Below are 26,667 nucleotides of genomic sequence, written 5' to 3' on the forward strand. Positions count from 1 at the left end.
TGTAGTGAGGCCTGCCAGATTGTTAACCATTCCCCCTTCCCCCAGTCCCCCAGTTGATTCCTGTGGACAAGAAGGTCTATGGTATGGGAATTTGGGTTTGTTTGTTTTGTGTTTTAAAATTACTTTATTTTTTTTTATTTGCTCAGCAGCACTGAGTTTGGTTATCTTGATTTGGTTACACACTTAATTCAGAGTTCTGTAATATAAAGATTTTGACTTCACCATCCATAATACTCAGCATGACTTACTGGAGAGAGAAAATGGCAAATACTGTATGTTTATTCCTAGCAAACACTGGAATAAGCCAGAACAAAGAGTAGCACTGCCTGATATGAGGAACTGTGCAAGCTTTGTTAAGAGCTGGAGCTGTGCCTTGTGCTAGTTGTTGTGAAGCCAGAAAGTTGAGATGTGGACAGTGGAAAGGTGATCCTGGAGGATCACCTGCGCGTGAAGTAGGACACAAGCTAATGAGAAGTGAAGGGAGGAGGGGGAGCATTGAAGATATCCTTGCCTCCTTCCGCTGACTGAGCTGAAAGTAGCCTGGACCGGTGTTCAGCAGGACATTCCTCGGTGTGAAGGCATCATAAAATATAGTGCTTCTTGGGGAAAGAAAGGAAGGAGGGAAGAAAAAAATACGTGTGGGGTTGAAGTAGCTTTCTATGTCCTTTTTCCCATTTTGCTTTCATTAATTCAGTTGTGTCTAAGGAGATGCTGAGTGGGTGGTAATTTGTGGTAACCCACAGTAATATGAATGCTTTAACCGTTGTAAAGAGCATCTGTTTTTTTCATCAGTATTCTGCTGGCTAATCACTCATGTTGATCATCTGGGTTTTTTTCAGGTGAAAGAAAAAAAGGTGGAGGGGAATTTAAAAGGTTTGTAAATAGTTTGAGGCAATCTAATGTTTTCCTTTTATGTTTTTGATTTTGGAACTAGGTGGTGGTGAAGGTAATAGTGGCAAGGAAATCTTAGGTTAGCCAAACATACGGCAAGCAGATGCCACTGTTCTTGTGTGGTCTGGAATAGGAAGAAGCCAGGAATGGTACCTGAGTGCTGGAGATGCCTCTCCTCAGCTACAGGTGTATCTGCCTGCCAGGAAAAGAAAGGTGGATGATGTACTGAGATGAGGAAAAGCAGGAGATGCACTCTTCCCCATTTTTGGGTGGCTGTGCTATTTCAGTTGCTTGTGTTGGCCTTGTACAGGAATGTGCCTCTTTGAACTGGACTCAAAACGCAATGGCAAAAATGCAAAGATTTTACAGTAGTGGAATGTGGATGCCTGAAAGTCTTAAATTTGACAATGGTGTTAAACAATTTGGCCTCAGAACTGGATGATTGTAAACTTTTCATGTTCCTAAATTTTTGCTGTAAAAAGGTTTGTGGTGTCATCTAAGGCATGTAGTATTTTTGTCTGCCAGCTTAACTGTTTCTCCATGATGGATAAGAACAATACGTAGTAATCTCTTTCCAGTACTCTAAAAGACTGGAAATCTTGGGATGCGTGGGTCACTATGACATTTTCTGTGAAGGCATGAGTTGAAAAGGATGGGACATTGGGGTCCATACTTCTAAAAAGGTAGAGTGGGAGGCTGGGCTAAAGTGGGAATGAAGTTCAACATGGGTGAGAAGGACATGGCAGTTTCTTGGACTACATTAGTTTCCCTCTGGCAAGCATCCTATCCAGCAAGATGGTCAAGCTGGCACCCAGTGGAGCCATGTTGCCCAGGATTGGGAGCAAAAGAAGATTTACAGCTTAACTAGGGATGCTGAACCTCTGTCTGGATACAGCTGATCTCTTTTGAAAATACTTAGGTTGAAAGTAATTGCTTGTTGGCTCTTTGTTCACAGCCACAAGAGAGCATTCATCTTGATTGAAGAATATTTGTAGGTATTTCCTCTTTGCCAGGATGCTAGAGAGTGTTATCCATGACCGTTGCTTTTTACTACTAAAAAAGCAAATTTGTCAGTGTTTTGGGACCATTTTTCAAGTTCTACTAGAAGACTCATAGGCACAGACTTTTTTTTAATGTCGCTATCATTTTTTCATATGTGGGTTACAAATCACTATGTTAAATAAATTAAACTACTTATTCAAGCTGAAAGGCCTTTAAAAATCTTATAAGGTAGCAGAATAGCTTCAGATTTTTGGATGGGTTTGATACATTTAGAGTCTAACCTGTGCTAAAATAGGTAGTTGTGATTAAAACTGCTATTACTGTTGTTTAAAACTAATCTTAAAACTTAGCCAAATTATAAACAAAGAATAAAGTTTCATATAAGTTAAATTTAAATAAACTAATTGCAAGCAGCATGAAAACTCTTGATATGAAGATGATTGTAGTGACCGTGATGGTGGAGTAAATTTAGTGTGTTTGGTAGTTTTTTTAAAAAAAATGTACCTTGAACTACTGTTTCTTTTCAGGAACTTCTGTCCACTCAAAACTGAAGCTACCGTAGCAGAAAACCATCTGTTTTCTTATTCACAGATTAAATTGCTTGAAATTGTTCCTGATTGTACTGTGCATCTGAAAGGTGATGATGCAGGACTTGTAGGTGTGCTGCATGCAACCATGATGGTGCTTGGGCAAGGTCACCTGTATATCCTATGACATTGAGCATCAGGGATGCATGCAATGGCTTCTATTGCTAAAGGAAAAACCATCAGCACTGTTCCTTGGGTAAATCTCTTGTGGGATGTAGTTTGATGAAACCAGAGTTTCCTTACTTCCTCTGGCAGTAAGGTCCCTTTCCTTCTTTTTGGAGCAGTTTTTAGCTGGATGAGCTTTCTGAATGTTACTGTGCAGGTGTGTAAGCCCTCATGGTGGTGGCAAGAGCTGGGCAGTCAGGGATGATGAGAGCAAGTGGCTGAAGACAGCAGCAGTGTCAGCCCACACGTGTTGGAAATGTTTGCGGAGCTGTGCTGTGAGATACTTTGCTGTCAGCATCGTCCATATGGCCTGAGAAGGCTTTTCTTGCCCACTCAGGGACACTGGTTTTTGGAAAGGAGGGCTGAAAATGTGAGAGCTTTGTGTAGTCTGAGGCGGAAACAAGTGACAAAACCACAAAAATGGGCTTATTTGGAAGCATGCCACTATTCATGTGCGTGTCTGCATTGCACGCTTTTTTTATTGAGAAAGTTATGAAACCCAAACAACTTTTCCAAAAGAAACTGATTCCTGCTTTCTAGTACTTGCAATGTAATTAATTTCTTTCAAAGATACTCATTCAGACCTTCACGTCTTATTTATTTGTCTTCCCCCACTCCCCAATCAAGATGCTGTCAATGTCCTGTTACGTGAACTACACAGCTTTGGTCTGGTGGAAAACAGAAGAGGTTTGCATTTGTTGGTCCTTTGACTAATGTTCTTGAAACACTGCTTATGCTGGGAAGCTTCTCTCTCATCAGCAGAGTGCTTTCTGAAGTGCATTTGCTGCAGGACTGAAGTTAGGTGCAAAGGCCTAAGTAAACATTTTAGCATAGATAAGGAAGACTGCAAGTCTGAGAATGCTGAGGGCACTGTAGGAAAAGGTGCAAGTGATAGCAGCTAGTGAGGAGCTGGCTGAAAGGAGGCTCCACGACCCACACCCTCACAAAAGGTATTTCACAGAGAATTCCCCGAGCGTTTTCTTTGGTCTTGCCCAGTCTTTGCTGCTTCCTTCCGGTCCTATGCATCGTCACAATAGCAGCAAATGGGTACAGGTACATGTATATAACACGTAGGAAATTCCATCTCTGCAGAATCAAGGCAGAAAGAACTAGATGGAATAAAGCACCTCCTCACCATCCTTCTGTGTTCCAGGTTCAAGCCAGACACTTCATGACCCATACAGACATGTACTTCAGACAGAACATTTACATTCTGTTAATGTCTAGCTATCTATCTTGTACAAAACAATTACATAGAAAATGATTAATATTTAAACTCAGGTTTACATTTTTTGCGGGCATGTTTGTGCTTCAGCGAAATGTATAGTTTTAATGGCACAGAACTGGAAAAAAACCTTCAAAGTTCTGAGCACAGTTTTTTTGTTCTTGAAACCTTTTGTGTCTTTCTAAGATAGTTACTTTGTTCATTCAACAGCTGGTTTTAATGGGAGTTTCTGCTAAGCTTTGTGTGTATATGTCTTGAGAAACTCAGCAATTACAGGTGTAACAGTGCCAAGTTATTTAAAATACAAGCTTATGGAACAGGCAGTACTTGTACCTGTCAGAATAACTGTTAGATACCTGCATTTTATTTTTCGGTTTATTTGGACACTCATGTATGTCAGCTCCTTTCTTTTAACAGATTTCATTTCCAAATATTTTTCAGTAGGCTGCCTTTAAAAGCTTGAGTTTTTCTTTGTATTTTTTGTGGCAGTTACCAAACACTTCTATCAGATATGCCCTTACAAAGGTGTCCATTTATTGTTTTGTAACTCCAGCCAGCAACTAAGTACCATGCAGCTGCTCACATGCTTATTCTCCCCTTCTCTTCCTCCCGTCCCTGGTGGAATGGGGAGGAGAATAGGAAAAAGGTAAAACCCTTGGGTTGAGATAAGAACAGTTTGACAATTGAAATAAATTGTTGTTGTTATTATTATTTTACTTATTTATTATTATTATATATATATATATATATGAAAAGGAGAGGGGAGAGAGAGGAATAAAACCCAAGGGTAAAAAACCAAGAGATGCTCAATACAGTTGCTCACCACCTGCTGACCAATGCTCAGCCAGTCCCCGAGCAGCAATTGGTGCCTCCTGTCCAACTGCCCCCAGTTTATATACTGAGCAGGATGTTCCCATGGTATGGAATATCCCTTTGGCTAGTTCTGGTCAGCTGTCCTGGCTCTGCTTCCTCCTGGCTTCTTGTGCATCTGCTCACTGGCAGAGCATGGAAACTTGAAAAGTGCTTGACTTAGGGTAAGCACTACTTCACAACAACTGAAACATCAGTGTGTTATCAACATTGTTCTCATATTAAATCAAAAACACAGCACTGTACCATCTACTAAGAAGAAAGCTACCTCTATCCAGGTGAAAACAAAACACCATTCTGTTGAATTTTAGCATTTTTTCTTTTGCTGTGCAGGCCAGTTCAACAGCTGCTCTTTAGCTTCTGAGTGAAGTGCTTTCTAAGTGAACATGTTCTGATTCAGGCTAAGGAGCTGGCTTTTTTATGATCTGCAGTGTTTTCTATGTTCTGTTTTTATAAACTGAATTTTGTGGCACTTTGTGGCAGGTGCAGGGTATCAGGTAAATTACTTCATTTTTTCTGGGCCCTCTGCTGTGCAAGGAAGTAATCTTTTTGATAAAGTTTTACATTTGATCTCATTTACATTGAACTTAGTGTCAAGAACTGGGTTCTTGACAAATCCTTCCTGTTTTGCAAAATAGCTGAGTAAAACCACGGTCCATTAATTCCCTTTGTGCTGCATTACTGATATTGTCTTAACTGACGTTCCCTAACCCTGCAAAATTCAACTTTCACTCATGTTTGAGGGTAAACATCAGAGTATGACTGCCCAAAGCATAGCCTGAACCAATGCTGAGGGACTGCAAGCAGAGATGTTGTGTTGTGGGGGTGACTGGAGGTAACCTTCCTCAGGCTCGCAGGGTTGCACGGTTCAGAAGGAGAGGCGCTGGGCTGCCCATCACAGGGGACTGGTAGCACCAGGGTGCAACCCAACCACCTTGGGGGACCTCCAGTTGCTGCTGTAGCTTCTCAGCTGTGATGGTTGGTGGGCAGTGGTGTACTGGTGTGACACTTGGGCATCTCCTTTGGGGTCCCACCTCCCTCAATTACAGCAAAGGGCAATATTTGGCAGCGTGGAGGTTGAATGGTCTCTGCAGCCACTTCAAGAAACACTTCTGCTTGGAATTTGTCCAGGGGCAGAAGGATTGTCGGGTTGTCAAGATTGTGGACAGAAATCTAAGTGCTGAAAGTAATAGCTTGTAAAAGCTCCAGCTTGTATATAGCATGCTGTTTACACAGTCTCTGGTGAAGGATAAAAATGTAACATGAGAACTAGCTCCATCTCTTGTTATTCCAGGTCGGTGTCTCAGGGGAAGATTCTACAGAAGATTCAGGCATGCTGAAAACTTCAGAAAAGTGAGCCATGCATCATTCTGAAAGCTGAAAAGTAGCCCCCTGGTAGGGTCATGAACCTAATACAAGTCTTTGTGTCTGTACTGATGTTTGGGGTAGCTGGTCTACTCCTCTTCATGTATCTGCAAGCTTGGATTGAAGAACAACACACAGGTACAGTAGGTTTTCTTCTTCCTCTTTTTTTTTTTTTTTTTTTTTTTTTAAATCGCATCCATTATTTAAAAGATGAGTAAAGTCTGTTGGATACATGTGGATAGTTGGGGGGGAGGCCCCTGCCTGGCAGTAGAAGGACATTGAAAACAGATATGTTTTAATTGCTACACTTCATAAGTGTATTAAGAAATTTGAGCAGCATGAAAAGATGTCCCCAGCTACCTAATTGTATTGTATCAGCTTCACTTTCAAAGGCAAGTATTGCAGAATCATATTGTGTATGTGTGAAGCCATGCAAGTCCAGTTTAGAAATAATTCTGTATGATGATTTTCTGTGGGTTTTGTACATTATATTTTGTGTGGCAAAGCAATTTTTGGAGAATTACTGCTAGGCCTTGTAGACAAAAGTGGTCTTTTGAGCAACGATGCCCATGTGGAATCATCCTGTTCCTTTGTTGTTGTTTGTTGTTGAGATAGAGTTAGATACTGGACTTAAAAGACTTCTTTTATGTAGCATCAGGGTCGTGTTGCTAAGTTTGGGTACATCTGTGTTAGCACTGGCTCAGGATTACACTTGAGCACTTGAGTTGAATTTTTAGTGGTCCCCTTTTACAGTATTTTAGTTTGCACCACAGATTGATCTACATTCCTTTATGGATGAAACTAAACCAGGCTATTTACCTCAACCTCTAATGGATGCTCAGTTCACAGGACCAGTCTAGAGCTAGTCTGAAGTGATGCCCCCACCCTCCCCGAATGTGTATAGGGTGGATGTCAGTAAGGTCCTTAACACCCACCCACTGTTTTGCTCTGCAGATCTACTTCTGTTGTGCCATGTTACTTGATGGCATATCAGTGATTTTAGTTGAATACATGTTTTGTCGTGGGCTTTTGGTTTTCTTTGCTTGTTTGTTTTCTAGGGTGTTCCCCCCCCCCCCCCCCCTTAACGATACAGAATCCTTAACGATACAGAATGTTCCCAACTTGTTAAGAAGTCCTGACTTTTATGGCCTCTTGTCTCTATTGCTCAGCTTCCATTTCCTCTGTAAAACTCTTTATAGTATGTTGATACCATTGTGAAGAAATAGATCTGTAAAACCACATTAGTCTTCTGGCTTTATTGATCTGTGTGTTTATTCCATATGAGCTGCTAGGGTCTGCTATGTTTTAGAGAGCCCTGGTGAGGGGGCGAATCTGGTGCACCATTCCTGCAGTTCTTTCACAATGGCCTCAAGGATTTTTTTCAAGTGTAATGTTCACAGCATTAATTTCAGCTTGTTGATGTTTCTGGGCTGGTCCAAGGTGTTTACAAGGTTGTATTAACAAAACTGTTAGAAGAGGTAGTCCAGACTCCCTTCAGAAAGGTTCTCTTGTAATCTGCTGTTGACACAAGGGTGCTGGCAGAAACCAAGAGGTTGGAGGAGTCTTCCTTAATCTCTACTGTTGTCAGGAATGTTAAGGGCAGATATCTTTGCTTTCAAGGTAGTTCAGGAATGTAGATGGTGACTGTAGATTATTGATTTATTTACTTGCTGACATTCTTCACATTCCTTGCATCTTCTCTTGTGCTGTAATTAACCTTTCTTTCCTTGCAGTGCTCCTTGTTGCTATCTCTCACCATGTTTTTTCCACTCCTTTCTTTCGTCTGTATCTATCTACCATTAAAAAGAAACAGGAAAAATATAATAAAAGGGGAATTAGAATGTACTGTATTATTTTGGGTAACCAGATGCTTTCTTTGGGGTTCTTTGATGTATTGCCATAATCTTCAGGAGAGAGGCTTCTCCTTGTACACATAAGTCATTTCCATGTGAAAAATTTCCATAATAAAATGGAAGCTATCAGAGAATAATAGAGTGGTTAGTGAGCTTAAAGTGTGACTGCTGTTTTGAGTGCCCTGAATTTTGGCATTCTCTATAGTCATTAGGTCATGCACATCAGAAAGAGCATGGTGAAAAATCATTGTTTGGTGTCTGCTCTAGCCTCTGCTTTTTCCAATTTAAAATGTAGAGCACCATTCTTTTTTATTTCAAACACCTGTATATCCTCTAAACCTTCTGCAGCTCAGTTCTCTAATGTTCCCCCCTTTATGCTGCTTAGGAGTTGATACGAATTAACCCATATTTGCATATTTGCAATACCCATAACTAAACTGATGTATATTTTGTACTTTTTTTTTTTTCCCCTCCCCTTGTCTGCTGTGTTTTTCATTTTGCCATGCGTTGTACACTGTGGCTTTTTTGGGGATGAGCTGTGTCTCGAGAATCCCAAATTGACAAGTATCTTTACAGGATTTTATGTGCTTCTTTAATCCTATCACTAGTCACACAGCTGTAAGACAGCTAGTTTTAATCTGCAAGTGGCAGAGCATGTGATTTGATGTTCTATTAAGAAATGGAAAGTGCGCCTTGTGCTTCTCAACTGCGGTCCTGTGAGCCTGCAGAGACAAGTGTTTGTTGTAGGCAGAACTATTTTTATCTTCCATGGTGCCCTACTCAAGACCTACATCATTGGCATTTGCATTTGGTTGCTGAAGGATGCAAAGCTGGATGTGTTTGAGTTGAGGAAAGTAATTTTGCACCAGTGAGGTGCTGCTGCTTACCACCCCATTCCTCTGAATAACTGACTTGGAGCCTTTATAAATCACAATCACTGGAAGAGATAGTGTATTTTACTTGATTGTTGTTTGTAATGTTCATGCTTATTTCTCAGGCTCTCCTAGTTGTGCTGTGAATGATTCCCAATCAGCTGTAGATTTTGTGGGGAATCAGAAATTTGTATGGTAATTTACAATTTCCTTGTTAGTGTTTGTCCTGCTATATTAAAGTCAGACCATTTTTCTTCACATGCACCATCCTCAGTGCCACCTTTTCTCTTTATAGCTGTTCATAATTTTTCACACTAGACCTAATGCCACTTTTCTTTCCTAGTTTGACCCCTCTCCATCTTTTTGGCTTTCTTCTTTCTGCTTGCTCTTCGCATCTCAGAAATCTCAACTGTGATTTGATTCCTTCGTTTGTCTTATTTTCCACTAGACCTGGTCTTATGTGAGCATTTTTTTTTCTGATTTACTTTTGCAAACTTTCCTCATCATTCAAATTTATCCAGCCCAGGAACACCTTCCCTAATCCTTCATCCTGTCTCACTACTTCAGATGCTCCCGCAGGCTCAGCAGCTGGATGCACCTCTCAGCGCAGCCATGTCTTCTGCTCCCTCCCATTGTGCTTGGACTCTACAGATTATTTCTAGCCACGTTCATCATCCCTATACCTTAGAAAAGAGAAAATTTTTCATTCAGAGATGCCTAAAAAACAGCTGCTGGCTACATGGTGGGCCTCTCGAATGGCTTTTCAGAGATATTAGCAGGCTGAGAGAACAGGCGAGTTTCTTTGTTTGGCTCTGCATGGAGTGTATAAAGACAGAATGATATATCCTTACTTAGATGTAGCAAAGCCCTTCTGTTGGGTGTCTTCAGTTCACCTCAGTAGAGCAGCAGGGAATGGACTTGTCAAGAATAGTCCAACATGAGTGTCAGCACATACAGACTTCATCTGGCTGAAAACTTCACTGATATCAACATTGATCATGTCATATATATGGAGCACTTGAAGTTCTTCATATATAAATATATGCACTTATATATAAACTCTTATACATAAATGAAGCTTGATGTGAATTGAACTAAATCCTACAGCTTTACTTGACAGTTCTCCATACAGTCTTGCATTCTTCAGTGAAAGCATTAAATATTATGGCACTGATCAATAAGTGCTTACTATTTATTACATGCTTAGTAATTTCTAGCACTGTTAATCTTATATAGGGGAAGCAAACTGCTGGGTCTTCCGAGCTGAGTTTTGTATGAGGATGTTGAGTTTTATACCATGAATCACCTGAATTGGGGGAGTGTGAGGTGCAAAGGACACTTGCATTTTAATCCTGCTGTGTTATAGATGTGAATTGGAGTTTTAAGTTGCAAATTCTAATTCTGTACTTGAAAACTTCTTTTTGGGGGACTGATGTGATTTAGTGTGACTGATCCCTACAAAATAGTCTGAAAATGTCTTTGTCCATAGATGTGTATGCTGGCTTTGTGTGGGGTTTTGTTGTGTGGTGGTGTTTTGGCTTTTTTTCTCTTAAAGTTTATGTAATTCTTTTCTGTGAAGTATGCCTAGGAAATTCATGATTATGAAGGGCTACTTTGGTGTTCCATGGGGTGCAGTATGGCCGATAATTAATGTGAGCAAGGCTGTACTGCTCTGTCCTCCCATAGATCTCTGGTTCCTGAGGGTGTGAAAGTCTGCCTCTTCTCTTTCCCAGCAGCCTTGTGTCTCACCTTAAGGATACTGGTTTGTTCTGCATGCTTTCTCCTTGCTTTGCAGGGTGCCAGTTTTGTAGTAGCCTGTGGGTGCCCAGGCATCCTTCAGCAGTCTGTGTCATTTCTTGCAGTTCCGTGCATCCACCTCCTGAGTAGCTCCATCACACAGGCCTCCTCAGGCCACAGCTCTTGGTTTTGTAAAGAAAGTTTGAAATTCCATGAACAACTGGCATGAGCTTTCTCAGTTTAGTCTGCTATTGCTGTGGCTGTCTAGACTGTACCCACACTACTCAGCATAAGCAGCAGGTGGGCTTTTTTCCCCACTTTGCCAGATCTGGTAATCCAAGGGCATCTTTGGGGGTCCTTTAGTAATCTGGTGAGATATTCTGAGTGCATGGAGCGAGTTTCTTCCTTATCTTGACACTTTAAGTAGCTAATGAATGTGTGCATACACATGGTAATATTTAGTCTTTGCTGTGTGGGTTGATTTTTTTTTTTTTCAGACCTTGCCTAAGTGGAGCGATACTGATGTGGCTTAAAGGACAGCTCATACATAATAGATTGCAAAGGCAACTGTTTACATGGAAGTCGTAGTTTTCCTAGGCAGTCTTCAGTAAATACATTAAACTAAAGTAGAAACCAGGTTTTTAAATACAGGAGAAAAGGACACTGCTCAATATCTGTTATTAATCATGAATAATTTAGTTGTTCTAGTAACCTTGGAATATTTCTGTTGTAAAAGCCTTGGGGTAGTTTATGGGAGTCTGGCTAACTCTGATGGGAGAACACGGCTGGTATGCAAGCAAATCTTCCTGGTTTACAATGCCCAACTACTAATAAAGCTGTTCTAATAAGTTTGGGTGTGTTTAGATTTTACCCTTCTGGTCAGAATATGCAGTCTTCGCTGCGTAAAGTGTTTTTCTTTCTTTTTTTTAAAAAAAAAAAAAGGAAAAAAAAGTCTGCCTCATTATTGGAGTGAAGCACAAAAGAAAGCCGATTCAATAGGGTCAGTAAATGCTGCTTGGTGACCAGTTACAGACTTGAGGTCCCCAAAATTCTACACAATTTTATTAAGTGAATTTCACCACATAACATAGAATGGGTCACCCCCCCATTCCCCACCCCTGTCCCCCACCCACCCCCTTTAAGTGAGTGCAAGCTGTAGGGAGAGAACAATTGTCTTTGCACAAAATATTCTATTAAGAAACAGGTAGAGATTGATACTTTGTCAAACCATAATGACCTAAAAACACAAGTAAAAGTTAAGGATAAGGAACGGTGGTTTTCAGAACTAGTGATTGTAGTCTCACCCTATCTTCAGCAGCTGCAAACCCCAGAAGCTGTAAGAAAAATAAGTTAAAATTTAATATTGCAGCATATAACATTTAAGGCTGTATTTATCTGTTTGTGAGGATGTTCCTCCTAGGTGTGGCTGTTTAGCAGCCCTCAACCTTGCATCTCGTTCATTTCACTTTTATTGCTCCTATAGCTTAATTGCATCTGATTTTACAAATCCTTCTTTCTCAAAAGAAATTCCTGTTGTGCTTTTTTCTGGAGGGTGTAGTGGAAGAGCATTTCTGAGTTGGTGGTATGTTTTAATCCTTTGGAGTTGCAAAACCCAGAAGCTGTAAGAAAAAGAAGTTAATATTTCATGTTGCAGCATATAACATTTAATGCCGTGTTTGTCTGTTTGTGAGGATGTTCTTCCTAGGTGTGGCTGTTCAGCAGCCCTCAGTCTTGCATCTCAACTCATTTTACTTTTATCGTTCCTATAGCTAAATTGCATCTAATTTTAGAAACCCTTCTTTCTTAAAAGAAATTCCTGCTATGCTCTTTTCTGACGGGAAACACTGTGGAAGAGTGTTTCTGAGTTGTTGCTGTGTCTTAATCCTTTGGTATTTAGCTTCCATCTTCCAGTGGTTTAAAAGAAACTAAATAGGATGAGGCTTTGGAAGCTTCTTTCAGCTATGTATTCAATAAAACGTTTGAGCAGAAGCTGATGACATTTTGTTTATTATTGTGTGTAAGCTTTTGACAACCCACCCAACCTTGTTCATACCTAGACCACATGTCTACTTCTAGAAAGGTGTAGCTCATATCTTAATTGTGCTGAGGGCACCTGAACATACACTTTCTTGCCTATTTTCAAACAGGATTTTCAAAAGAGGCTGCTCTAACTTTCTTTTATCTATAGGTGTGTAACTGAACTAACTTGGGAGTTTGTATTGTAACTACTGCTGGAGGGGTTTTGGCTTACTATTGGAACACTTACGAAGTGGGGTGTCCTCTTTGCTGGGAAGGTTGTGTGTCAGTCGTGCTGGCTTCAAAATGTGCTTTTGAATTGGATACAAAACAGGTGTAGGTGGTCTTCACACTGGTTTTGAGTTATTCAGATCCTTGGAGCAGAACATCTAGGTGATGTCTGTAAATTTTACATGGAGCCCATAGCAATCAGTCTTTCTGTTAAATAGCTATGCTTTTTTTTTTTTTTTTTTAACATGATATATTAGTTATTCACCTTTTGTTTAAAGATATGCTGTCATTGACTGAAGTGTTCAATTTTCAGTTATTGCCCACCATTGTTGTTGCTTTTAGTAACTTCCAATTCATAGCACCTCCTCAGTTCCAGAAAGTCCTTTCCTCACAAGCTGAATATGCAGGCAGCGAAGCTCTGCAGTCTTGTCTCTTCAGTGCACTGATTGTGTGATTCAGTACTATTTAAGACATATGTATAGCCTTACAAAACAAGAAGGCTGGAGACGTAATTTTTACCTGGCAGGTCATCATTTAAAAGTAATAGGAGAAAAACTTGGGAGATAAAGGTTTCTCTGTTCCTGACTTGTTCCATTTTCCTTAAGTGTGCTGCACATTGTCAGAATAGCAAGTGGTTGCTGCTGGAGTACATTTAAGGGTGCTTACCTCTGTGTCTGATGTTGAACAGCTTTGATGTGTCGCTTGATTACAAACAGTTCTGTTAGAGCGTGTGATGCGTAGTCTCTGCAAAATTCCAGGGGAAACCTTTGGTTTCTTACTAGAATTAAATTAGAAATTCTAGTGTTTGTTTTTAGTGTGTGTATATACCTATATATGTATATGCACGTATCTTTACTCTTAGAGTCCTCTCTATTTTCCTTTTTTGTGTAGTAGGGACTGCTGGTAGGAGAAATGTTTTAGACAGAAACCTATCTTCTCACTGCAGTTAACTATTTGGATACAGGGGGATTAATTTATATGGAAGAATTGCTTTGGTATTCAGTCTCAAGAGCCTTTCTGTCTTTGCCTCCATTTTACTCATTTGGTGTTACTGTTAATAGGTTACTGCTATAAATTAGGGATAATTCTTGAGTATTTTGCGACATCTGTGAAATAAACATTTACAGATCAGAAGGCTGACAAGTTACAAGTAATGAGAGCCATTTCAGCGTACAAAGGATTAATGTCCTATAGAGGATGTGTATGATTTAGCTGGAAGAAAGTGATGTATGTCTCAGGGAAAAAAGGTTCAAGGAAGAAGAAAATTTCCTTCAACTTTATTTTTTTAAACATGGAAAACTTGTTTAATTTTTGGTTCTTTTTTATTTTTAAAAGTTACCATTATTGCATGGCAACATGGAAATTGGCTGGGCTTTCAAGTTTGGGTCCCAACTGCCTCAGACAACTGTCTCACTTTTTGTGTGTATTTTTTGTTGTTGTTGCATTTATGATAATGGCATATTCAAAGAAAAAGAATGTTGCTACATTTTTACAGTATTTCTGTGGCAGGCATTTCATAACTGTCAGTTTGAAACTGAGAAGATTTATGTCACATCAGTGTATAGTGTTTTCTTTCCCAGCTCCTCCAACCTTGAGCCTTGTGGCTGTATCTTTGGGATTGAATGTTACCGTCTTCAGCTACAATGGAGGGTTAGTTGGGTACTATCAAATGCTACATTTAAACAAACAAAAAAACCCCAAACCCAAAAAAACAAAACCAAACCCCTCCGAAGTTTGTTCATTTCTATCCAAAGTCAGGGTTGGTGACCAAATCAGCTTAAAGGTTCTTCTTTTTTTAACACTAAATATTCCTTACTCAAGAAAATTGCAAAATATGCTGTATTTTAAGCATTGCCCTGTATATAGATGAAACTGTTCCCAGGCATGTATGAGCCTCACTAGATGTAAAATGATGGGGTATAAAATATCACACACATCCATTTGCTTTGAATTTTGATTGGTCCAATCTTGATTTGCCAAAGATGTGCAGCAGCATCCTGTACTGCCTGGAAAGCCATAGTTGGCAGCAAGTGACAACAGTATTTTGCAACCTAGAAAATATTAGCCCCTGCAGTAGTTCATTAGGAATTCCCACTCCTTCCAGTCCCACTCATATCCACCAAAAATGGTTGTTTCCTTACCACATTGAGAGCCTCCCCCGGGTAACAACATCCAAGGCTATAATTGACCTCTATTAAACCTGTGTGATACCTGCTAGCAAACACAATTTGTCCCTCACAGCTTTGTTGTTTCAAATGATTTAGTTTATATTGACCATGCAGCTTTCTATCACACAGTCCTGGCAGAAATTCACACGGCATAGCTCTAGCAAATTCAGGCTGAATAGGCAGTTTTTATCTCTTAATCCTTTGGCTTCCTAGGAGCTACACTTAGTACCCTCTACAAGGGACAATGACATGAGTTATCAAAATATCTGAGGAATGATAGAAATATTTTTTTTGTAGGTGACTAAGGCTGCTAAGCAAAGAAGATTCAGGACTTCACATCATGTATTTAATAAACATTTTCTTGTTTACAGTTCTGTAATACTCCAAAAAGGGGGACATGGTAAAAGCTAGCCCTTTCTAAACTAATAATACTTTGGGATTTTGGCTCAGGGAAGCTGTAGCACAGAAGCTTCTGGAATGGCAGGGGTGGGATACAGGGTAACTGGTGTTGAGTCAGTGGTTGTAAATTCAGTTCACATGGGCAAAACCTGCTGTGAGCCAAGCAGGCAACAGGGGGCAGAAAGCTCAAAGAAAGTCGTTGACTTGGGAAAATTGACTTTCTTGAGAAACAGAGATAGCAAGGCAATACTTGTCTCCTGGAAAAGAATTTCATTGCCCTAGAACATAATGAATGGATGGCCTAACAGCCACAAAATTTGACATGCACTTCAGGGGATGACTTCTGCATGTCATGGACACTGGGTAACACCTGGGAAAGATCAGCAGCCAAAGGTTAAGAATAATCAGAATCAATATTAAATTTCACTGTGAGCAAATGCCAGGTGAAAGAAGAGGTGTTAACTGATTTTATATTTAATATGATTGGAGTGGGGCAGGTAATTTCAATACCAATTATAATCTAGTGATAGACGAACTTGCCCAGCTGTACATACGTGTAAGGGCATAGATGGAGGGCGAAGCTGTTAAAGGTTTGTAATACTTTCTTCTACAGACACATTATAAGCTAGGCTTAATACAAGCATGCACTTAGAAACAGCTCAAGTGAACTTGAGGTTGTTTAAGAGTCATGCAGTTGTGCCCTAGGTATGTGCATAGTGCCTCTTAGTAAATTATTTACAAGAGAAAAGAGGGTTTGAGGGTTTTTGGTTTTGATTATGATCAACTAGGGAGATGTGGTGCGTGAGTTCTGTTAGCTGCAGCTGGAAGCACTCAGTTGTATTAAATAGAAATGGGAAAATACCAGTGCCTGATGCTTCACTATTCATCCACAAAATAGCTCTGTTAAGGAAAGAAAAAATGTCTAACAGGAAATAATAAATGTAGTAAACATTGTGTAGAAAGGCAGTTTCTTTCTGACTTTTGATCATACCTGATATTCTTGCTTAAACTTTTAAAAATTGCAGACAAACCCCGGGAAGAGAAAGAAAGACAGTTGTTCCTGAATTGTTTCCAAAGCCTCGTAATTTTTCTACTGTTCAGATGTGTATGCCATGAGAGGTTAATTTGACTTTGATAACCATCCTGTTTTCAGAGAATAGTATAGATAGGAGATAATGTTACATTTAAAAAGAAAAGTATGTTCTTGCTCTCGTGCAGCGTGCAGCTGTTGATAGCTCCCAAACACATGTCTTTGCAAGCCTTAATGTGAACAAGGGTCTTGCTTTCTTGGGTTAGGATGGGTGCCATGGATCTCCAGTGGAGACACCCATTTGCTGTGATGTGCAAATGGTGTTTTCTCAGCGTAGCTGTGAGTTGTGGCACGATTCCCACCATTCTTGTTTGCTCAGGAAGCTGTCTGCTGTAGCTACTTTTGGCAGCATTTCAGTGGGAATGAAAATAGTAGGGTGTGCGTGCTATACAAACTTTATGGAACGGTCAGCTACTCCACTGGAGGGGGCCCAACATCAAGTCCATGCTCATGAAGGACACAAACAGTAGAGTGCTAAAAAGCTGGTACTGATGGGGATTGGCAGGGGAAAGGCCACCAGCTTTGTCCTTTGTCTCTAGAGGGCTTTGAAGACAACAGTGGAGTAAGGAAAATGGTAGCTCTTTCATTAAAGGATGGCTACTAGTCATGGAAGCTTTTGGCTTCTTCCACCAAATATCCTTGAGCTATGTTACTTTTCAAATTCATTCTTTCTGACTTTGGCCTCACAACAGTGGAAGTTGAATGAGAGGCTTTAGTTAGAAAAAGCGTAATAAAGCTGGGTCAATAGAATTTCACTTTTTGCTCTGCTGATCTATGCAAAATTATTTCTTTATTCCTGGCAAAAACATTTAGTGGCCAAATAATGCAATGGAATCTGTGTTGCAATAATGTTATTGTATTCAAAACAACATACTACAGTATATTAAAGTATTACAGTACACTCTTCAAGTGGAGCATGGCGAGATACATGAAGAAAACACATGTAGATGCATTAATTTTATTTTCATTTCTCTTTGTTTCTGGCTCCTTCTCGCTATCATTAAAGATTCATTAATGCACGGTATGCTTTGTCCACTACTGGGAACTAATGGGCTGCAATCTGTTGACAAAGGTCATGACACTTGAATTGTGTATAAAATGCAGCCTGATACTTTAATCATGTTATGTACGTAACTCATTGAATGTCATTGCTTTAAGATGATTCTGTGATTGTAGTCAAGAATTATGGTACACTCTCCAGAAAGTTCTGCAACACTGTTCTTGATGTAGGGCCAAAGAATCAAGACTTTTCATGAACTTCAACTTGATTTATAAGCTGTTTAGAAACACTCAAGCCGAGCAGCTCCACAGAACAGTTATTAATAAAGGTGACAGAAGTTTGTTTTCCTTAGAAACTGAAATTTCCATACAAATATAAGATCCTTAAGTTGTCTAACCTTTTGTAACTCATAGAGTCCTCTAAGAGGTCATTGAATTTGTAAAATACTGAGACTGGGGAAGAAACAAATCTGTCATGTTCTGTGATGGGAGGGAAAGAAACAGGGCAGGCAGGTTGGTAGAGGGACTGGAATTTACTTGGATGTGTTTTTCTCTTTTGTACTCTTTTGCTGTAGGAATTGCTGAATTATTAATGCAATAATAAAGTCCATTTGATATGAATAGACTCCTAATCACTAAAGAATTTACTTGTTAGGAGCAAAATCATTAGAGTGAGAGCTGGGTGACTGGCCCCTGATTAAATGATACCCAATGAAGCAACAAAATGTATAAGATATTTTTACAAGAATACGTCATAATCTTTCTTGCTCTGTGTGATCTTATGTCAAGTTTGTTGTTGCATTCTTGGGACTGGTGGCAGAGAGAAGGAGATGATAAGCCATTTCTCAAAAAAAACCAGTTTTACCCCTGACTTTCAAATCATTGACTTGGAGGGCCAACACAAAGTATATGTGAAATATAAGAATAATATGGACATAATTATTGTACTACTTGGATTTTTTTTTATTTATTTGCTTTATCCTCTTACAGATGGCAAAATTAATTTCATTGTACTTCTTTCCTGTTAGATTTTTTCACTTCAGTGTGTCTGTTTTGAAGATGAACAGGCAGATGGGGCTGGGTTTATGTAGGCTGAGGTAGCTGCAGTGAGGTATAAATACTTCATGATTTATTTAACCTTTGAGCAGAAATTCCTTTCTGGTAGAATTAATCTGCAAATAGCTGAGGTGTGCTACCATTTAAGTTATGATTGATCATGCAATATAATGAAACTCTACTGGGATTGGATTTAGGACTGATATACATATAACCCCGATAAAACTGCCAGATGCTATGACTGACAGCTGGGTTCAAGGTACTCTAGGCAAGTAGAGTCATTGTTGCCTCTCCAGCTACCAATATACGCATATTGTGCAGTTGGCATTAATATGCTGTAAATAAAACATAGTTGAATGACAGTTGGGAGTCAGTTTAAGCAGACTAGTCTGCGATGGCCAATGCCACACTACAAATAATCTACTTTCAACAAAGTTAGATGTTAATCTTGGTACTTTAAATGGGCTAATCCACATAGACTAGCATCCACTTAAGACAGTCATATTAATTACTTAGGGGAGGTCATTGTTTTGCAAATATTTGCTATCCTTTCAGCATTCATTTCTGCCTGAAAGCCTGGTATTTCCTCTGGGTCAGAGGACTGCCAGAATATCTAACTGCAGAGCTGGTGTCACAGCACCTTTTTGGTTTCACCTCCTCTACAAGGGCCAAAGAGCCAAGAAAGGACCAGAAGGGCTAGTTCATTTGGTTGAATAACATTTTCTGAAGTTGATGCGCTCACTAACAAATGTGCTTTGTTACTGTTTACCACCTGACATAAGCCATAGAAAAAAGAGATTCAAAAAATGGCAGAGAAAAGCAAATGGTTTCTTGATCCATGATGACAGGGAAGGGGGGTAAGCCAGATACTACAGTTGTTACAAGAGATGTGCTAAATTTACTTACTACTACATGTTTATTGTACATGCTAATGTTTTTCATGATTATGTTTTACTTTGGTCAAGCTATTTCTTGGCAGTTCTTATCACTAATTTTTTTTTTTTTTTTGTCCTTTGACTATGCTGTTTCTCACATGTCAATCATTGGTTAAATTCTCTGTCATTAAATCATGTTCCAGTGGCACCATTAAAAGAAGGCTGTCATTACACAGTCATTCTGACAGGTTAAGAATTATAGAATTCATATTGCAGGTGCCATATGACAAACCAGGCCAAAACTGTGGGTTTGCCTTGAAAAAAATTATGGTATTTCAGGTTTTTCCAGAACTCCAGTTCCTGCTGCATGTTTTCCCGCCCTCCAAATACATGGAAGAAGCTAATGTGGCTGCAGTTTGTAAAGGCTCACACTGGGTGAATGTGTAGGAGTATCATGTTTTTTTTATAGTGAGAAGTAAAAACATCTTCCTCATGTAAGATCACCCAGTGCCAAAAATGTCTGTGCTTCAGAGACCGATGGTGGTTCTGCTGATCATACAAGTGGTCAGTAGAATTAACAAAGAACTATTTTGTGTGAGAACACTGAAGATGGACCAATTTAAATTACTTAAGCGTTTGTTCCTCCTTTCTTTCTAAATATTATTTTTCTTTGTTTCTTGTTGTTTTGCTCTGATATGATAGTGCACTTGTGTAACAAGTGTTTGTGGCGTAGAGGTAATGTTTCACGTAGTTACATTGCTGCAGGCAGGCACATTTTATTCTTAAATAAATAGCAATAAAACTGAGCAAATAAATATGTTTGCATTTCATGTAATGTCAAATACTTTATCATCAAAATGTTCACTTGAAACTGCACCTATCTAGGAACATTTTCCAGCTACTAATAAAAAAAATATTTGTTGTGGGGGAGGGAGGCCTAATCTGATGCCTCAATATCTAATGGAAAGTAACAGTAAGCATTTGTATGTGGAGGCATTGCCTTGTAATGGTGCTGTGAGCTGGGGAACGAGGAATGGTGGAAGAAGGGAGGGAAGGCAGAGCCTGAAAGGGAGGTAAAGGGTTTGGTGGCATTCAGCCCTTGGGGGGGGGAGGGGGGGGCAGAAGCCTGGGACTGACAGACTGTGTGGGTCCAGAAAAGCAAAAAGTTGTTGTTTTTTTTTTCCTGTGAGTTTTCTTTTCGAGCAGGACAGTTTAATCAGGTGGATCATAAATAGTCTTCTAAATGAAGACTGTTTGTAGGACATCATGACGTAAGCTTAGACTGCCATGAATACCAGTGAGAGGAGGCATTCAGACCACTGCAAACCTGAAAGCGGTAAGTTTCAAAGAGAAATGCTACTTAAGCCAAGCAGAGGGTAGCATGGTAGCAAGGCGATCACCCTCTGCAGCGTAACATGTATCAGGTCACCTCTATCTTCATGTATCTCAAGCAGAGGCTTATGAAGCCAATAATCTCTGGTAGAGAAGAATTAAAACTAAACCAGGTCAGGTCCAAAGGTCTCTCAAGCTTAGCATATTGCCTCTGTGACAGGGCCTAGAGTAGACTACCTAAAAATAAGGCAAGTTTATAAGAATAATTTGGAGAATTTTCTTTGCCCTTTATGATTTATAATTTAGAGGCTTCCTGGATTGGAGATATGTTCAGTAGCCCTGGATTATTCCTTCTCCCATCAATTTGTAGTGTTGTCTTGACTGATGTCTTTCCTCTGGAATTCAGGAGTGTACTGGAGACTCGTAGTAGCATTTTTCCTATCATGCTGTTTAGTCCTATGGAAGTATTCACCAGGGCATGGTATCATTGCATCACTAAAACAGATTTTCCACCTTCTGTTCCAGTAAGAATGTCATTTACTGATCATAAAATAAAAAAGTGACTGATGGGTGACTGGCTCAGCAGAACATCCTGGCTACTTTTTTACATTCTTGTTACTTTTCTGTGCTTTTCTCTAGCAAAAACCATAAGCTGGGAATGACTGTATCACTTCAGTTTCATACCTATCAAAGAATTGACAGTAACTTGGAGAACATTGTTTTCCAATGATTTTTTTAGAAAGGGGGAAGATAGCTATTTAACTGTGCTCATGACTATTCTAGGATTGACTTCCCACATGTGTATATAAACTGTCTTTCAAGGAGAGAAATTTTTATAAGAGCAGGTCAGAGATCTGATAAATGTTTGAGGGGAGGAGGGGGTTGGCTATAAAGCACTTTCTTTGTAAGAGGAAGATCAGTATTTTTAAAAAATGAGTAACAAGTACAACTGCACTTCTCTGCCGGTGTGGTCAATAACATGACTGAAGTAATGATTAGTGTTTCATTACATGGATATTTTTTCCATGCTTTTAACAAAACATGCATCTCTTAGTGCCCAAGATTGAGAGGGAGAGAAATAAGTGAGGATTTCTGTGGTTTTTCTATAAAGCATCAAGTGTGCTGAATGCCACATTTGCTTAATGTTGCTTGAACCATGATTAGAAATGGAGCTGACAGCAAGTGGGGCAAAACATTTACTGGGTATGGATAGAAAATAGAATAGTAAGATAGCCTGGAATTCTTATCACCATCTAGAATGAAATTTTAGTGTATCAATCAGCTGCAACACCTTTGGGGAACAGAATAATGATTAAACAGTGTGTGTGAAGCTGTTGCCATCGCCCTTTTGACTGCTTGGAGGAACTGACCTGCTGCCATTTCATCTCAGAAGAGCTGTCTGTCATTAGTGGGTATAGGTATTCCAGTTCACTTCTTCAGCTTAGAGAAACTGAGCATCTGACAGCAACTGAGGGTGTTCTGGCTAGGGAGCTGCTGTCTAAACTTTAGCAGACAAAAATTCAGTTTTCTTGTCTTAGCTGACAATTAATGAGGAGGGTGTCGGTAGTGTCAAATGGTCACTGTTGAATTAAATTTTTCAGATATGAGTGATGCATGAATGGAAAAAAGTAACTTTACTAATTTGAAGCAATCTATCTAACCACTAATAACAAATTTTTTGAGGACCCCCCCACACACACACGTCTAGGTGGGTGAAATAAAGGCTCTAAGAGATGTTTAACAATAAATAGATGCAAGTAGCTACATTAACTTTCTTAACTGTTTTCACTTAATTTACTGGGAAGAGTTTACACTTGAAAAGATTTTTGGAATAAAAATATTGTTAGAATTTTGTAAGGATATGTTTTTCTTTACATCCCAGAAGAATAATGATTAAGTAACTTAGGGTTAAGATTATCTGTAAATCTTTCAGAATGAATTTTTCCAGAAAATATAATTTTATCAAAGTATAAACTAAATATAATAAAACAATAGAAATAAAAACTAGAGGCTCTATTTTGTAATAAAAATAGAAATTATTTAATCACTGGGCTTCCTTTTTAAGGAACTGTTTGATTCAAAGCAATATATGATGTGTAGCTTAAATTCAATGTCCTGTTAAAAATGGGAAAAAATTATAATGTCAGACTTTCCTTCAGAAGAGTAATTGAGGTTTTAACTAGCTGTAACAAAGGGTCCTTAAACTCATGCTGATATATTGGAGATTCATTATAGATTACTGTATTTGAATTTAAGAGTGAGAAGACAAGTGATAATGTATCACTTAATTTATTTGACAAATGTATTTTGTTTAATTAGGTATGGTACTTCATAGACTATTAGCAAATATTTTGCAGTCTGTCCTCTAAAACGTGATTTCTCCTTGCAATCGATTAAGTTTTGATTTGAGATGAAGAGACCTCAGAATTTTGTGAGCAAAGTTTCCCTGTGCAGTTTATTGAAGCATGAATTGGAGAGCTGATAGAGAAATTGGTTATGTCCATCCTTCATTGAATGGGGGAGGAGTATTCTACTTAGTTACATTTTCTGAAAGAAACTGTACTGTCTTTTGTTTGAACTGTTACAGAAAGGTTGCATTCCTTTTTAATTCAGTTCCTGAAAGTAAGAAAAAGGCAACATTCAGTCACAGATTAAACAATCTCCAAAGAAGATGTGATCAACCATTGTAAAGCTTTCACAAAATAGTATTAACCCTCTCACTCTATTATTCCTTTCTTTTATGCATTTTTTGTTTGGAGAAACCTTGTGTGTATAACAAAATGTATCCTTCTTCAAGAGTAACTTTTCTTGGGGAAGAAGTCCTCAAGAAGTCTGTTTTAAGTAAATGTCCAGTTAAGAGATGCAAGAATATGTATTTCAGATTGCTGAATCTCTGCTGAAGAAGTTCAAACACTTGGTTCGGTTAACAAAAAATCAATCAAACAAACAAAAATCTAGCTATTGCCTAAGCCCATGACAACTGTTTTGAAAATGGCTTCTAACTTGGTAGTTTCTATCAAACAGCCTGTCCTAGTGAGTACTACACTGAAACAGTAAAGGCTCACTGTTGAATATAAGACAGCATTTGAGAAGATAAGAGATCACCATGCCTTCCATATGTGTAATGCAAATGGATAGGAGAAAGTGACATCCGCACTTGCTTTTCGTTGATACAGTGACAAGCGGTAGATGGGACTGCAGGTTTATGCATGCTTCATACTTTTTTGCCTGACAGTAGAAATGCCAGTATAAATTTGACTCCTTTCTTGCTTAAATTGCAAAATGTCAGTCAGTAGTTGCAGTGGTTTATGGAAAGGAGGGTAATGTCAGCTTACTTCAGTGTTAAGCTTTTCATGCTTTAAGGAAATAAGACCACTTCCATAGCTCATTTTTAGTCTGAAAAGTTTGAGGTGTTTTAAATGTGAGCAGTGATGCATTGTACACATTTCCCACAGAGTACTGAACATGACATGACTAACCCTAACCCTATCCTAGATATCAGAATGCTTTCTGCCCTTGATTATAGAATCCCAAATTGAGCATCTTTAGATGCCCTTAGGTGGTAATAGTCCTGCAGTGGATGATGCTGCTCTCCCACCCCTACTCAGGTACATGCTGTTCCTCTTACAGTTCCTAAGTTAAAAAAAAATAAAAATGGAGATGTGCTGTATTGTTTTAGCCAGGGGCATTATAGTAGAGTATGGTTGTGGAGTCATTTGACCCCCAATTTAGTTTCAGATCAAGATTTTCCATGCTCTATTAATGTGACGCATGAATAAGGGAGAATTTTTTTTATTGGTTTAAGGGGATTTATGGAAGGCTTTGTAAATTGAGTATGGAGATTCATAAAGAGAGTTTTAAAGACATTTCAAACTATGATTTGCATCTTAAACCTAGACAGGAGTCATGAAATATAGGAGAAAGAAGGAGTCAAGATGTGTAGTAGGGAGTTTGGAAAAGATATGTTAGGGTCAGTAGGGTGATATTCCTGACCGCTGCAGTTCACGGAGAGGGGCATACTCCCTTTTGCCCTCCAAGATAACCTCAGGTCTCAGTCTCACCTGCGGTGTAGTGTCAGTGAGGTTGGCCTTGTGCAGTGGTTTGGACTAAGGTCAGGCCAGGGAGTTGGTAGTACTTGTTGTTTGGAGCATGGGCAGACTGGGGGGAACAAGAACGTTTGTCTGGATGAAGCTGACAATTATTTGAGAGCAGGCAGGTACAGATGCAGGTGAGTTACTGGTTTGAAGTTTCAAAATAACGAGGGGAGGGGGGGTTCTTGTTTTTTGCTGTTTTTTTAAATTAATAAATATTTATTAAAATATGTTTAATTAAGTCCAGTTTAATTATTATTTTCTGAACATTTCCTACGGACCCACTGTCTTCCCAGGGGCTTAAGAGGTTGTCTAGGAAGAGGCTGGTTTCCTCTGCCTAAAATTCACTTTATGAATACCCCTTAGGGGTACTACAGTTTGTATTCTCTCTATATAAACATTTTAAACAGAATGTGCAAAGGAAATCTAGCCAAGAATAGAAAGGGGTTTCATGTTGCTAGGTTATATAAAACTGTAAAGGTTTGCCAGGTTCTTCCATGGTTATTCTGCTTAGTTAACCCTTTGTATGCTGTGCAGTTCAAGTTAACATTTTTAAGATCCTTTTGAAAGACCTGTTTAGATGCTGATCAGTGAAGCACAGATGCTCCTCTGTGAATACAGGAGGGAGAAAATAATACAAAACAGACCTGCAACATAAAACACTGTGAGCAGAAGGGTTATACACACCCTCTTTCAGCCATTCAGCCATTCAGGAAGCTTCTCTCTGTTTTATGGAAGTAGGTGGCTTTCACCTGACATTGATGTGAATACCTGGTAAACAGCAAATTCAGAGATTTATGACATCAAACTCTTTTGCCTCCCTGTCATGTGGGAGGAAGGGTGATCTCTTAATTGATGTCCTAGATAAGGTGGAAGAGAATGTGTTCTGTCTGAGCGTGCCCTAGATTTCTTAGGAAACCTTGAACAATATAGAAAACTTATGCCCCAATTCTCTGTCTACAAAGTGGGGTTGATACCAGGTACTACTTTGCAGGTTTTCACTGGTATTTGTATCCCATACTAACAGGGACATATCATCTTAGGTTCAGTAGAGGGTTTTTTTTCATGTTTGGTGTGCTTTGAGACCCTTCCTTACAAAGGCAAGAGAACAAAAAGATTAAGTTCTCTTTATTCCATTTCTTCTTAGTAACTCTGAAAACCTGGGTCATTATGAATTAAATCCTGAGAACTTTGCCATTCCTCAAGATTTATGCTCTGCTTTCATTGCTTACAAAGTTCTTATAACAGGTTCATTTATCTTACCAAAACGTATTATCAAGTCAGATAAAATGATTCCTTGGAAATGGTAATGGCCACTGTATATAGGCTTAGAAACTGTGGTTGCAGAGTGGACAGGTGGTACATAAAATCTGAACTGTATAAATACTTCCTTATTTATCCTAGTTTAAGAACTGTCAGTAACTGGTATGTCAGTATGAATATGTAGTTCACTGTATTTGGAAGCCAGTTCTGTTCAATGTCTCAGATTTTCTGGTTTTGTATGTCTTTTCATATTTGGCCCGATAAAGCAAAATAAAAAACCCCAAACTCAACAAATATATTGTGTAGTGCTTGGTTTAAAATACTAAAATTTTTTTAATAATTGAAATAATAAAGAAAACATATTACATTTAAAAACATAAGTCTAATAAACTAAAAATTCATTAAATATTGTGTCAGTATCTGTGAGGCGGTTGTGTATAACTTGAGTATTCACATAGTTAAAAGCCAAAACATGAGGAAAAGTATGATTTATAGTTCACTAACCATTTAAACCAGAAACACATACAAAGGTTACAGTCTTATTTCAGCATCCACTCCCTCCAAAAAAATGGTGATAGAT

At 39.0% G+C, this 26,667-nt stretch overlaps 1 protein-coding gene across 6 annotated transcripts in view; it reads left to right on the forward strand.

The window, feature by feature from the left end:
• CHST9 (carbohydrate sulfotransferase 9) overlaps nt 1-26,667 on the forward strand; it is a gene marked incomplete at its 3' end in the record, with an annotated part of 115,050 nt that overhangs the window by 22,751 nt on the left and 65,632 nt on the right. For 5 of the 6 annotated variants that reach the window (XM_080382030.1, XM_080382031.1, XM_080382032.1 and 2 more), the window contains one exon: nt 6,035-6,243. In XM_080382030.1, coding sequence (XP_080238156.1) covers nt 6,144-6,243 — 100 coding nt within the window. In that variant the 5' untranslated portion in view covers nt 6,035-6,143. Of the gene's footprint in view, nt 1-4,620; nt 6,244-26,667 lie in introns of those variants that run through there. The other variant, XM_080382035.1, reaches the window with a different exon arrangement.

This window comes from Falco punctatus, assembly GCF_963210335.1.
Source record: "Falco punctatus genome assembly, chromosome: 3".
In the NCBI taxonomy this organism is placed as follows: Eukaryota; Metazoa; Chordata; class Aves; order Falconiformes; family Falconidae; genus Falco; species Falco punctatus.